Source organism: Gymnogyps californianus, chromosome 7 (assembly GCF_018139145.2).
Source record: "Gymnogyps californianus isolate 813 chromosome 7, ASM1813914v2, whole genome shotgun sequence".
Classification (NCBI taxonomy): Eukaryota; Metazoa; Chordata; class Aves; order Accipitriformes; family Cathartidae; genus Gymnogyps; species Gymnogyps californianus.
The window spans coordinates 34,263,110-34,277,479 of NC_059477.1; the positions used below are offsets into that span (position 1 = coordinate 34,263,110).

Genomic DNA, 14,370 nt, shown 5'->3' on the forward strand with positions numbered 1-14,370 from the left:
TAGGAGTTAATTAGCCCTGTCTCCCTCCTTTCCTTTACTATGACTTAAAAAGCCAGGGAAACAGTTAAGTTTTCCAGGATAGGTTTGATCCCTCCCTTGTCTGATACTCAGTTACTACTTAAGCCCTTAGTTTATACTACCCTTGGCTTTTTATTTATCCTTTTTCTTTAATGTGTTTCTTTGAAAAGGAATTTTTTGACCATATCATGGCTCAGGAAGCTTTTTTCCAAGTTGATGTTTCTTTTCAGTAGTTATCTTACAACCTGCACTGGCTGCTGCGTCTGAAGGTCACATACACCCCTTCCTGACACTCTTCTGTTTCAACCCTTCTTCTTGTCCCTGTTTTTTGTTTGTTTGTTTCAGTCTTCCTCTCCATGACAATCGAATTAGAGCCGTGCAGTTCTCTGTGAGGAGAAGGCAGACAAAAAGCAGAAAGCCTGTATTGCTCTGGTGAGCATGTTAGCCTCGGGGGCTGCATAACAGTTTTCTGCAACTCTAATTAAGACGTGGCCTGTGGTTACACCAGTACATGGCCTGAGCCAGTCTGGCATATTTTTGCTTTTATTATTATTGTTTTGATCACTCTGTCAGGGCAGCAGTCGGTATGGACTGGCTCGTGTATGCTCTGCTGCCCTCCAACGGATGGAAACAACGCTGTCGCGTGGCTTTTCTTGCTCCTTCACCTCCCTGAGATGTTTCTAGTCACAGCCTGACACAGAGTTTATTTTTCATAATGCTCTGTGTATGGCGAAGAGCCTAGAAACTGAACGCCTGGGGTAGACTTGAAAAGAGACCACCGTCAGGTATTTCCAAAGCCGCCATCGACAAGAAAGGCTACCCTGCCTCCAAGCTGTGGATTAGTTTACTACCAGGCTGTTATCACCCAGTAAATCCTTGTGCATTGGCGTAATTTTATTCATGACGCCAAAGCGTGGCCGAGCTGGAGCGGGGTGTTAGCGACCCGTGTCTGGGTGCAGCTTTCCAGCCCCTGGCCCTGCCAACGTACACCCATTGTGCCACAGGACCTGCCCAGTGCTGGCAGACGCGGGATGGGAGGCCAGGCTCCAGCACATCCAGTCCCTGCCGGCATACAGATGCCTACCTTCCCAACGGGGCTGTGCTTAGACACAGGCCCCTCGACATGGCCACTGCCAGGAGGCGGAGGCAGAGGTAGCACCGGATTGAGGGGGTGCAAAGGTTCCTGAGCGTGGGACCTGTGTGCAGGACAGAAAAAACATACAGTTAAACCCCCTCAGCTGTTAGGTCACCAAAGGAAACCCAGCTGCGAATGAGGGGTGTCAGTGCCCTGTGGGGCACGAGAGGCCGTGAGGCAGCTCTCAGGTCACAGAGCACTCAGTAACTCGTCCTCCATGCTGGTGAGAGGCCTCAGGTCCCCTTGCAACAGAAAAAAAGAAGAAGAAAAAAAGAGAAGGGCGAACGCCAGCAAAACCGAGGGGAAGTGCCCGGGACCAGCGGGTGCGGCCATGGAGGAGACCGGCTGTGAGCAGGCGCGGCCGATGGGCACGGGGGCACCCCGGGGGGGTCCCAGGGGCGCCGCCCGCGGGCACTGGCGGGCGGGGGCGGGACGGCGCTCCGGCGGTTGCGCTCCATGCAGTCAGTCACATGAGCCGCCGGGGAGCCGCGCAGCCCCCGCCCCCCTTCCCCCGCCCCCCTTTGGCCGTGAATGGCACGGCCCGGATGCGCTTGTACGCAAGGAGGGTGCGGGCGAACCATTGAGCGGGGGTGGGGGAACCCGGCAGCCGCCGGCTGGGAACATCCCTTTGCCCGGGCGTTGCGGCGGGGGGAGCGGACGTGACAGGCTGGGCGGCTGGGCGCAGGCTGCCGGAGACGGAGGGCGATGGTCGTCCCCAGGGGACAGGAGTACCAGGCCCCCCAGGAGGTACCGTAGCGGCGTCTCTCCCAGTCCCCCCCACCCCGCGCAGAGCGGTGTTGGCGAGGCGCGGCCGCCCCGCCGTTCCTCCGGCCCCGCTGCACTGGCTTCCCCGGGCTCCCTGCCTGCTCCTTCCCCTCCTCGCTTCCCCGCGGGCTGGGGCGCTGACCGGCCCTCGCCGCCGCGCTGGGGCTGCGCCGGGAGCCCGGGGGTCACTGCTGTACAGCGGGCTTGGCCCTGCGCCCTGCCCGGCGTGCGGCCCACGGCCCCGTGAGGTGGGGGTCCCTCGGGGCGTGGGGAGCCGGGGCCCTCTCCGCCCCGCTCCCGGCGGAGGCCCTGTGGGGCTGCAGGCAGCGCCCGTGTAGGTCACCTTCTGTGCACCATTACATTTCCCTGTCCCCTCTGCTTGCGAGGCTTTTCAGGTTTCCCTGGGCTCCGTGGGAGGGAGAGGAGAGCAGGAGGCTGTCGAAAAGATTTTGGGGAAGAGAGGGGAAGAGGGAGATGGGGAGGGTGTGTAGGTGGGTCCCGGCAGCCCCTGAGGGGGAGACTTCAAGCCCTGTTAGCTGTCTCTCCGGCCTAGGTCTGAGGTGTTTGGGTGCTCTGTGCCTCTAGTAAACCACGTATATTCTTGGAGCTGTGGGGTTTCATGCTATAACCTGGGGACAAAAGCGCTCTTACAAGGTTGCTGTGCTGCTAAGGCTTTGGAGCACTGAAACTATCCAGGCTGCCCGTCAGAGTTTACTTTTTGTTACTGCCGTACTTTGAGTTCACTTAAAATTGCGTTACCCAAGAAGTGGAATTCCATGTGAATTTCTTCTCCTGTTTTTGTAAAAAGATTATAGAAGCATTAAATTGAGGTGTACCATTTTGTGAACCCTGAAATTGAAAGAAATGTGCAAAATGGAGAATAAATTAACTGTCTTATGGCAATAAGAGCAATCTGTCTAGCTGGAGGAAAGCAGTGGACCAGGAGTTTGAAAAGCAAAAGCAGATTAAAGTATTTAACTGGGTGAAAAAAATGTGATACTAAATCCACGTAGAAATGCATTACCTATTTCTTTAATGTCTTTAAAATTAACAGCCAAGTTGCTAATAGAAGTCAAGGTTTTCCCTGATATGTGGTCCATGTTAAGATAAAGTTTGGAAAATGTTTGTTTGAAGAATGAAAGAGAAACACTGAATTAGTGTTGCGTTGTTCATTTTTCAGGTTGAAACAAGAGAAGATGAGGAACAAAACATCAAGTTGACTGAAATTTTGGAACTGTTGGTGGCTGCTGGGTATTTTCGAGCAAGAATCAAGGGGTTATCACCCTTTGACAAGGTGAGACCAACACAATATTTTTAAAAATGTTTTTTAAGTATGTGAGGATTACATATTTTTTGCTAGTTAGTTCTAGGTGACTTTAAAAAAAAGACACTTGCGACACATGAGGCTTTCCAATGTAAACAATTCTGCAAATGACCCAGTTTCGGATAGATAGGACCTCCTCAGTCTTGAAAAACGATTCTGTGTGGCAAGGCCTGTTTTAAAGGAGACAACTGGATGCAAGCTAATTGCTGGTGTGCTTTTTTGTGGGTGTTATGGCCTAAGTTAGTCACATATGGGGAATTTTGCCCCTCTCTCAACTGCAGTTAGAATAGCTAGAAAGACTTGATACTTGGAGATAGCATGGTAATTTTAAGAAGAAGCATTCATTAATGAGGAAACATTTGTCTTGAGAGGCTCTGTGTAAGAATGGAACAGTTAGCCTAGTGAGATTATTTTTGGGCTGTTTTTATGTATCTTTAGAATGTCATGTATGTTAACCTTTCATTGTCCTAGACAGGAAGTATGTGATACTGACCGTGAGCAAAGTTCGGGTTGAAAAGAGACTTCTGAATTGTTTTAGTGCTGACTCTGTGAGAAATTCCTGAACCAACGTTTGAAAACACAGAACTACGGTAGCCTTGAAATGGACTCTTCTGTTTTCTGCTGTTTCTTTGATCATAGCACAGCCTTACTTTGCAATGCAATTTTAGTTTCTTCAGACTGCTTGGCGTTACTGACCTTAGCTGCTCAGGAGGCTGTGCACAGAGACACAAAGTAGTTTCAAGGAGACAGCCTTAGGATGTAATATTGTTGCGTTTATGCGTAGAAATGGATGCATCAGGTTTATACTTGCCTAAATACAATTGCAAAGTTACCATTTCATGACAATGCCCAACCTTTACAAAAATGAGCATTGCTGTTGAAAATGATCTAGCTTCTAGTATAAAAGGGATACTGGTTAACTGTTTGAGAGGGAATGTGAGAGGAGTAATGTGTAGAAAACCTTGTATAGAACACCCTAATTTGCTGTGTGATGTTGGTAAGTTATTCCACATTTTAATCCCTTTTTCTGTTCTTTGCCTTTGCATACATTTAGGTTATCTTGCACATGTTTATGCAAGGTTGTCTTTAAATATTTTTGTAATTTATGTAAAGTTGATGAAATGGCTCGGGAGTTTAAATACGCCTAAGTATCTGTAGGAATAGGGCCCAAAATAGAGATTTCTACAGAGCTGGGGATTTCCATTACTATGTTGATACTGTGCCTACCACTTGGTGTTGCATGTGTCAGCAAGCAAAGAATAATAGTGGCAAAGGTGTATATATAAAGGTAAATATATGAGTACAGAAATTATGATTCTTGATAAAATTTTGATATGGTTACTTTTGAAAGATCGTGACATTTAATGTGTGTTGTATCTATCAGGGTTTTTTTTTTAATCTGAGAGCAGTTTCAAAACTAATATGTAAAGCTAAGAGAGGAATTTAGAATGTCACTAACTGCTGGGTTTTTTCTGTCTTCTTGTATATGTGTATTGTATGTAGAAGTTGATATATGTATGCTATCTATATGTATTTCAGTCTCTCTATAAGAATAGTGAGGATGGAGAAAATAGTAAGCTGTAATTTCTAAAATAAGTAAAGCCTTTAAGACGTATTTGGTTTTACCTCTTCAAATTAAAATGAAACTAACCATGCTGTTGCTCCTTTGCTAGGTGGTAGGCGGCATGACGTGGTGTATCACTACTTGCAGCTTTGATATCGATGTTGATTTATTGTTTCAGGAAAACTCTACTATTGGTCAAAAAATGTAAGTTGATTAAATGGCAAGTGTGGTATTTTTTTTTCTTAGAAAAGAAGAAGCAGGCGGGGGGGGAAGTTACCTGATATTTGCTTGTTTGTAAGAAAGATTTTTAGTTGAAGTCTCCTGCTTTTCAAGACCACCCGTTTGCAAAACATTGCACTGGTTTCTGGGTTTCTCAGACTGTAGTTCCACAAACTCTAAAACCAGAAAGAAGCTTATTCCAAAAAAGGCAGTGCTATTCCCCTCTGGGCTGCCATGTTCTTATATTCCTAGTAAGCAGTGAAAGCATTTATGTGGCTCCACATCGAACTGGATTGGGAACTGATCCAGATTAAAACCTACCAAAAAAAAAAAGAGGAAAATAGTTTTAACATGAATCAGTTCCTGGATCCAGTTCTCTATGCAGCTGCACAGATGCTTGTGCTGGCACAAGGGGATGATGCAGAGGCCAAAACAAAGGGCAGAGGGAGACCACGCTGCTGGAAACTGGAGTGCAACATTAGAAGACCTTCCTTGAGTTCTCTGTGTCTGCAGTTTTGCTGTGTAAATCACCTCTGATTCTCCTTTATGGTTCTGGGTTGGAATTGTAGGCATCAGCAAACGGAATTTAAAACACGACACTGTTGCCAAAACAGTTACCTGCCCGATACTGAGGAGGAGTTCCTTCCTGATAGTGACCCAATGAGACCGTTTTAGTTTGATTCATTTCTTATGCATGGAATTTGCTCATAAGCCAGCTAATTCCTGTATCAGGGAGGTTGTAAAAATTGTTTGTGCTGAGAAAGGGAATACATTCTAAACTACATTATTTATGCGTTTCTGTGATAAAAGAGCCATAATTAAAATTTCAGGAAGTAAGAATAGCCTGTCAAGTTACAGTTGCATGAAGAGACTTGTTTGCTCAATGTAGTTGAAAAGAACATCTTTCTGTGCTGTTTCCTTGAAAGTCATTTAGCATTGGCAACTGTAACACATTTAAAAATAAGGATTTGTGGTTATTGCCATTAAACTTGGAGACATTCAAATCATCATAGGTAACTAACTACATAAAGCATTGTTAAGTGCACAGAATTAAGTAGAGACTAGGAATGAAGATGGTGGTGGTAGTTTTTATAATTGCCAAGCTTTTATAATTGTCATCTTTGTTATCCTTAAGAACAGCAGGATAGGAAATAGTTAAGTTGTTCTGAAAATGTTCTGTTATCTTTCCAGCTGACTGGATGCAAAACTGGCAAAACAAAAACCAGGCTCCTCTCCCAAAACAGCAACAATGATTTATTTGTAAATCTGAAGTGTTCAGAGTCACACAAGCATAGGCTGTTTTGATGTCCATGTAATGTTTATATTGGTGGTCGCTCAGTGCTTCTGTGATGTTCGCGAGATAAGGAAAAGTTGAGTTGTGTTTCCTCAGTATTATTCTGAAGACATTTTGATGGTGTCCTATTATTTAATTGCTGGGTTGAAATAAACATGGAAACATACATTAGGAGAGTATCTTACATCTATTAGATAAATAACTTTTTTTTTAATTGCATTTGCTTTGATTGTACTGAGAGACGCCGCTATTTTCATGTTGTAGAATATTAGCATGGTGCCATAGTGGAAATTGCCTTATAACAATTATGTCAAAGTTTTCACTTTTAAGAAGTGTAACTTTTCAGGCTCTGTTCCCAGACTTTAGTCTCTGTCTCATATCTCTTTCTCCCCTTTTGTTCTTCCAGAATATCAGTTGTCCATTTGGGCAGTACTGAATATCACTGAGGTCTGTACTGGACCAGTTAATTTTTTTCCTTCATGGAAAAATAGTTTTAGTTATCCCAGTACAGTGTTCATCCTCAGTGCTGACACCTGCTTTAAAAATGTGCTTGACAGCATTGGCAGCAAAAAAATACCTTGCCCTAAAATAAAGGATTCAGTGGAAGCAGGATGATGTTCTTGTAGATGAATCCCTTGTGTTAGGGTAATCCTTTCACTTTCCTAGCTCTTACCTGAGCTGTAGAACAAGATGGTTGCCAGCAAATTCAGTTTTACTCACTTCAAAGCTGTGTGAAGTATACTGTGTATTTAGCTTTTAGGTGTAATATGTATTTAAACTCATAAAGTTTCAGTAGTAATGTCAAGATATATTTTGGGAGTTCTGCTAAACAAATTTTTAAGTCCTTACTTTTGATTCTGGACTTTCTTTGAGTGCTGTTGCTGTTTAACCCCAGCCAGCAACTAAGCACCACGCAGCCGCTTGCTCACTGCTCCCCCCTCCCAGTGGGATGGGGAGGACAATTGGGGGAAAAAAGTAAAACTCGTGGGTTGAGATAAGAATAGTTTAATAACTAAAATAAAATAATAACAGTAATAATAATACAAATATAATAACAATAATAATTGTAATGAAAAGGAATATAACAAAAAAAAAAAGAGAGAAATAAAACCCAAGAAAAGACAAGTGATGCACAGTGCGGTTGCTCACCACCCGCTGACCGATGCCCGAGCAGCGATCCGCCCCTCCCGGCCAACTCCCCCCAGTTTATATACTGAGCATGACGTTCTATGGTATGGAATATCCCTTTGGCTAGTTCAGGTCAGCTGTCCTGGCTGTGCTCCCTCCCAGCTTCTTGCACACCTGCTTGCTGGCAGAGCATGGGAAACTGAAAAGTTCTTAGCTTAAGATAAGTGCTATTTAGCAACAACTAAAACATCAGCGTGTTATCAACATTATTCTCACACTAAATCCAAAACACAGCACTGCACCAGCTACGAGGAAGAAAATTAACTCTATCCCAGCTGAAGCCAGGACAAGTGTATATATTTTACTTAGTATAACTGTTCTTAAAGCTAGTGTTTCTTCATGTGTACATGTATTATAACATGCAAAGGTGTTTGTAGATATATCTTACGTGGGCATTTCATCTGACCAGACATGCAGATCTTAAAATTTTGTGTGTAATACTATAAATGAAATCACAAGCTAGGAGCCTGCAAGAGGGGTTTAATCACCTCTTCACAGACGAATAATATATATAGTACAATGTAAAAGCTATTTTGTAAATGAAAATTTGATTGCTTTTCACAGCTGTATACAATGGAAGCCACTAGAGGGAACCTTCTAACTACTGTTTGCAAAAATAATTTGTAATTTACAAAAGAAAATTGTAGCATATATACATGTGTGTTTTTGTTGTTTTATAATAGTGCCTTAACTGAAAAAATTGTGTCAGTATTACCAAAAATGAAGTGTCCTCATCGTTTGGAACCACATCAGATCCAGGGACTGGATTTCATTCATATATTTCCTGTTGTACAGGTAATAATTTTGTGATGTATCAATACTTTGCTGAAAAAGGCCGTAAAACTTGCATAAAAATTTTAACAAAGATCTGTATTATTGTTTGGCTCTTTATTTAACTTTGGAATGAATAATCACAGGGAAGTAGTTTAAATGAATGTTTTTAAGGAATTGGGTGATGTTATGGATGATAGAATTCTTAAGTATTGTTTGAGCCACATTTAAGAAAAACACAAAACAAACTCTTTAAATTCTTTGAAATGGAGTCAGATTCTGCCTTTTGTGGAACGTCTGCTTAAAGAAACTAAAATTTAAGCTTGTTTCGGAATCTGATAATCTACTTTGCTAGACTAGGAAATGGAACAAATATCTTACAGTCTATGTTTAAGCTTATGGAGTAAGTTACACATAGTCATTCAATCAAAAGGATATGAATACAGTGAAAGCCAGTTGGGGTTGTTTCTTTAAGCATAATTCGTCCTTCATTCGTCTCAGTTAAAAACTGTATGAGTGGAAAAATAAATTGCTCTGACGTGTGATCCTCTTACTGTGTATTTGTTGAGCACCACTAACTGACCATGTGCATGCTCATAGTTCTCCATTTTATTAAGGTCTAAGCTAACACGTGATGCGTTCCAGTTACGTGTGGTATCTTGAGAATCCTTGGTATGTCGTTATCATTTTTTGATTTTACTTTCGTCTGCACACAGAAACGTATCTTAACGACAAACAGAGAAAATTAAGACTGTTAAGCAAGCTTCTTTTTCATTAAATATCTCCTTACCTCCTGCCTCTGAAAGAATTTAGCAAGTAAGAAATTAATCTAAATTCCAGTTTGTAAGAAGTGGGGAAAACTTCCTGTTGTCTCCTTATCTTCTAGTAGGAGGCTCCTGAGGAAAACCACACGTAACTTTTTGTGGGGAGTGCAGTTATGTGGTGTGTGCTAGTTACACAGCTTTCAGGCTGTGCTCGTGCTGCCTAAGGTGGAAAGTTTGTATCTTGTTAATGTGAGTTTTTGTTTCTAAGCTTGTATTTTCCTACCAGTGGAGAAAAAAAAAAAAAAAAAAAAATCCCAGCCCAGGTTAATTTCTTGCCCTGGTCACTTGATGATAATGGTCATGATAATGAATGGTTACTTTTATCAAATACAAGACTTCTCTCACAGGAAAAATAATTCCTCTCCTAAAGTGAGAACATGAACTATTACTCCTGCTGTAAAAACTGTGACACTAGGTATTCTTTTCTCTGACCTGCTTTATCCAGAATCCTGATTTGGGATGTTACCTCCGGAAATGAGAAACATTAATTCTAAGCAGGGAAGAGATCGGATTCTAAAGTCTCTGAGAGCAGTGATTCTCAGTAGCTGGCCAGTAGGTGGTATATCTAATCCTTACTTGGTGAAGAAGTCTTTCTTGATGAGCTTAGTTTTTTGTACGTAGAGGATCTTTTTTAGAAACTGTGACTTTCTGTCAGATCCCTGTGAAGTTCTGCCTGCTCCAGATACTGTTCGTTCCTCATTTCGTCCCAACAAAGACAGGCTTTCAAGAAAACTTTTGTTGGTGTCACCCGTATACTGTGTTCTGAAAAAGACCATGCAAAAGCTATAATAAGCTGACCACACCATGGCATGTAGGAATTATGTATTTGATAACGACACTTTACTCAATGCCCTGTTAAATTCAAGATTTCACTTGCTATCTGTAAATCTCAAATCAGTCCCCAAATAATAGAGAAGCTCTTTCCTCTACCTGGCATTGTGTCCCAATAGCTCTTGCACTGTGCAAGCTGGTCTGGTGAACTTGGCGGAGGAATTTAGATGAATCCTTCCCTACAATAAGAAATTAGATTTAGTTGGCTCACTGCCATAGACTGTAGCAGAACTTAAAAAAGAAAGAAAAAAAAAAAAGACTAAAAAAGATTCCAGTGGGCAGAAATGGTGCTATTCTTCCTAGTAAATTCTGCTTATGTTCACAGAGAAAAGTATGCACACAATGTTGTGTTGAGATGTGCTTTGTAATTAATAGTCTGCATTTTTCATCTCTCTCGTTGTCATCATCTTCCCCTCACTTCCCAGGGGTTCATGGTTATAGCACAGAAAACAGTTGCTGGTTCAAACTTGGATCCCAAGATTGATCTAATCTCTTACGTGACCTCCTGCACGGGCTGTCAACAGCCCACAAGATTTATCTTCTCCAACATTATTTAAAATGTACTTCAGTCTTTTGTGGCTTTTTGTGTGGTCTTATAAATGTCAGAAGTCTTTTTTCTTATATGGGCATGTAGTGGTTCTTGAACACTTCATAGGCTTGAAGATATGTCTTTTCATGGTGGAGCTGTAGTTTTTGAACACAGTAAGTGATCTATAGTAGGAAAGTTTGATAGAAATGCATATAACCTAGCTGTAATGGCTTCTACCTGGGCTACAGCCAAGATTAATGAGTTGAGGTCATGTTCCAAGTGACGTCTTCTGTCAGAGTATAATGAACTAATGATACAAGACAAGTACAGTGTTGGGTCCTGGCACTGAGATCCCAGGGCATCTTCTGTTCAACTTCTAATTGCTTCAAGTTCCAGCAGAGCTCCAGCCCATCTCCTGCCACTCAGACTGATAGAGATGTGTGCTGTGAACAGTTCAAGCTTGCTTTGTAGAGGGATGACCATAGCCCACAGACTGTATAAAAGCCATGTGGGCTACCCGTTAGTTTTAAAGTATGCTCCCAAGGGCTTCTTTGGAGTAGAGAGGGATGAACCTGTATGCATGCAGAGTATAATCACATTTTTGTATACGTGCTGTAAATCCAATGCTTCCTAGAACTGAGGGATTTCTTATTTATTCAGTATGGCCTGCTCAGTAGAAAGACAACATTGATAGCTTCTAGAGTACAGTAGAGTTTTTTGAGTTTTTTGAACGTAGAATAGGATGTATGTTGTGCAGGCTGGTACAGCTGAGCTCTTGGTCTGGTGAGTTGTGAGGTGTGCTGGCTATTCCATGGTATAGATGAAAACAAAAACCCAGAAAATTGACATTCCTTTGTTTCGTGAACTACTGCTGTGTATTTTTCTATATTATGTATTATTCTGTATTTTGATAACATAATGTTATGAATGATTAACAAGTAATAACAATGAATACGACAGATAATATAACTGCTTAGTGTGGTGAAATGTACTTTGTTAAAATGTATTTTTAGCTTAAGTAGTAGATTTCGTGTGCTAGGATGTAGGTTTTATGCACCTCAGATTTTTGGGAGGGCACTTTGGGGCATTCTTTGGGGGGGAGGTGTATTTTTCTCTCTCCCCCCCCCCCCCGCCCAAAGATGCAAGCTAAAAGAATAATGTTTAAAGTGGCCCACATCCATGTCTCTTCCACAGATGCTCTTCATTTTCTGTTTTGGAATGATTTTATTGAAGATACAAATATTTGGATTACAGAAATTTGTTTGGCAAAATTCCAATGAACTTTGCTTATGTGTGTGAAGATTTCATATGTTTTTGTTTATAAATGAATTTGTCAACTAAGAATTCCTAATAGTTGAAATTTGCAATAGAATTTTCTTTCCATACTTACTGTAAGAAACTAATTAGAATGTAAACATAATTCAGTATTTGAGAAGTTACAGTGCAAGCTAAATAAAGGGGAAATCATGCAACAAAATAACTAATTTTGCAATACACTATTTGCAAATAATGTTCAGAAAAGTGGTTTTTTTGGGATACCAGGCTCTGCTCCAAGGAGCTTATAAGGGAAGGCAGTTTGATCTTCTTTGGACTATTGAATCCCACTGTAGTGTGAACAGTATGGCTCATTGAGGTTTGTACGGTTCAATATAGTTCAACAGGATGAAGAATATTTAGGTTTTTATATGTAAAACTTTGACTATAAGAAAAGCCATGTGGTTTCTTAGCTTATGCATTATCTGATTGCTCTACTGAGCTTTTTAGTGCATAGAAGAAGAGCAAACGTGAAGTTTATAAAATAGCTAATGCTGAATCATTTTGTTAGGAGTAGGTCCCTGAGTTACCACGTTTATAAATAAACGTTCTTGTTTGAGTGCTTAAAATGTGCTTTTAGCTTTTTATCATATATTAAAAATAATTATACGGTAGTTAGATGTTTACTGCTATTATTCTTCCCCTTTCCACTGATACAAACTTTTTTTTTCTTCAGTGGCTGGTGAAACGTGCAATAGAAACAAGGGAAGAAATGGGAGACTATATCCGTTCTTACTCTATATCACAGTTTCAAAAAACTCATAGACTACCGGAGGTAAGATCGAGCCAGGTCTTGTTTCTGTTATAATATATCAAATGCTCAGGTGCAGTACCAGCTTCACAGCTCTGAAATCAGCACAATATACCAGAGTTGCCTTTGCTATCATTTTGTTAATCGGTCCTAGAGGAATCCATGTACAAATTCAGCTGGGAAAAAAATTAAAACGTTGTTATGACAGAGAGTTCATAGATACTGGTTAACTTTTGCTTAATAGTTGCCTTAGTTTTTCTGCAATATTTGGTACTTTTCTGTCAGTCTGGCTTGTCAGGTAGCTCGCTTCTGGAGTGGGTATAGAGCTCTGTGCAGTGTATCCAGGCTAACCATGGGACTGGAGCTACAGTGCCTGAAATGTGTTCGAAAACACCTGGCGTGCTGTGGAGAAGCTGATCTAGCTAAATGAGAATTGATATGCTGTTAATGCTCTATAACTGGGGTTTTGTTTTAGAGTGCTCAAAGTCAGCTCTTGTCTTCCTGTATCCAAACCCCAAAATTTGTTCCTGAAAACTAGATTCCTAAAAAACTTCGTTCAAAAACTGAACCTGGGGAAAGACAGAGAGAGACAGGTTTGGGTTAAAAGGAAATACATTTGTCTCTGTAAAATATGGTTGCCAGAGGAGTGAGAGGTGCAGGTTTATCTAGAAGTGTAGTGGTAAGAGTAGTTTTGCACTGTTTGAGATAGCTTGATCACATTCCTTCTCCTTCTGGTAATAGTCAAATGCTGCCCACTTTGAAGTTACATGCTTAGAACAGTGTTGTGATCCTCTCTTCTTCCTATTCTGCAGTAATGATAGGAAGTTTCCTTGGTGTAGGAGGAGAGCCGGAACGAGCTTGGATTTGTGCCCATAGTGCAGAGCCATCAGTTCTGTTCATGCATATCCCAAGGCAATTCTGTATTTAAAACCTAGAACCCAAGGTTTGTCTCTAATTCAGTAACAGAATTAAAGGTAGATGTCCCTAGTATTGGGAAAGACAACTGGATTTTATTAGCTTGGGGTGGTTTGGATTTTGGTTTGGGGTTTTTGATTGTTTTTAATGCTTAGAAACTAAAATAACAGTAGGGGAAACATCTCTTTTCCACATTAAGCCCATCCCAACTTCATTTCTTCACAGTGTAGTAATGATTGGAGATCCCGGTATTGGGCTGGGATTGCATTTGTGTCAGCTACCGTATAAGCAGAGAGCAGAAAAACTGCTGATCTGAATACAGTTTTAAAGACCTACCTGCCTATCTGATGAGAGAAGCAAATACTTTTCTGCGTTGCAGGAAATCACTAACATTTCACCAAATAATTGGGCAGCTCAGTTAAACTATTTGACAACTTTGTTTGCTAAACTCGTTACAATGGTTGAGATTTGATCCCCGTTCCTGGTATTTTTAATCACTTCCGTTAATGTCTTGCAGGATGATGAATTTATGCAAAGAAAAGAGAAGGCTATCAAAACTGTTACTGATATCTTTGTAAGTATGTTAGATTTTTATGATCAAGAAGGCAGTGGTTTTAGTAATGAAATGGTGGTGGTTAATTCTGTTTAATGAAGCAACTCCTGGGTTTTCTCATGAGAAGGTCCCAATTAAGTTACATGTCGAGCTTCATTCTTAGAAGAGGTCTCAAATGCCAACATATCAGATTGAAAACCTTTTAGGTGTGCACTGTACGAGTAGATAAACCGTATCAACTGCCTGCACAGAGAGTGTGGAGTTCCACGCTATCAAACAAAAGTCACGAGGTAGCTTACAGGCTATTAAACCCTCAGCAGACTAAGTGTTTGTTTGAAGCTATCAGCAGTTGGACTATTTATCTTGAAATTAATC

General features: G+C 41.3%; 1 protein-coding gene across 1 annotated transcript in view; it reads left to right on the top strand.

Moving 5' to 3' along the window:
- Positions 1-1,843: 1,843 nt before the first annotated feature.
- The window catches only part of CCDC93 (coiled-coil domain containing 93), a 57,523-nt gene continuing 44,996 nt past the window's right edge, over positions 1,844-14,370 (top strand). Inside the window, exons 1-6 of the mRNA XM_050900349.1 lie at positions 1,844-1,900; positions 3,099-3,212; positions 4,916-5,010; positions 8,191-8,302; positions 12,453-12,551; positions 13,960-14,016. Coding sequence (XP_050756306.1) covers positions 1,859-1,900; positions 3,099-3,212; positions 4,916-5,010; positions 8,191-8,302; positions 12,453-12,551; positions 13,960-14,016 — 519 coding nt within the window. The 5' untranslated portion in view covers positions 1,844-1,858. The remainder of the gene's footprint in view (positions 1,901-3,098; positions 3,213-4,915; positions 5,011-8,190; positions 8,303-12,452; positions 12,552-13,959; positions 14,017-14,370) is intronic.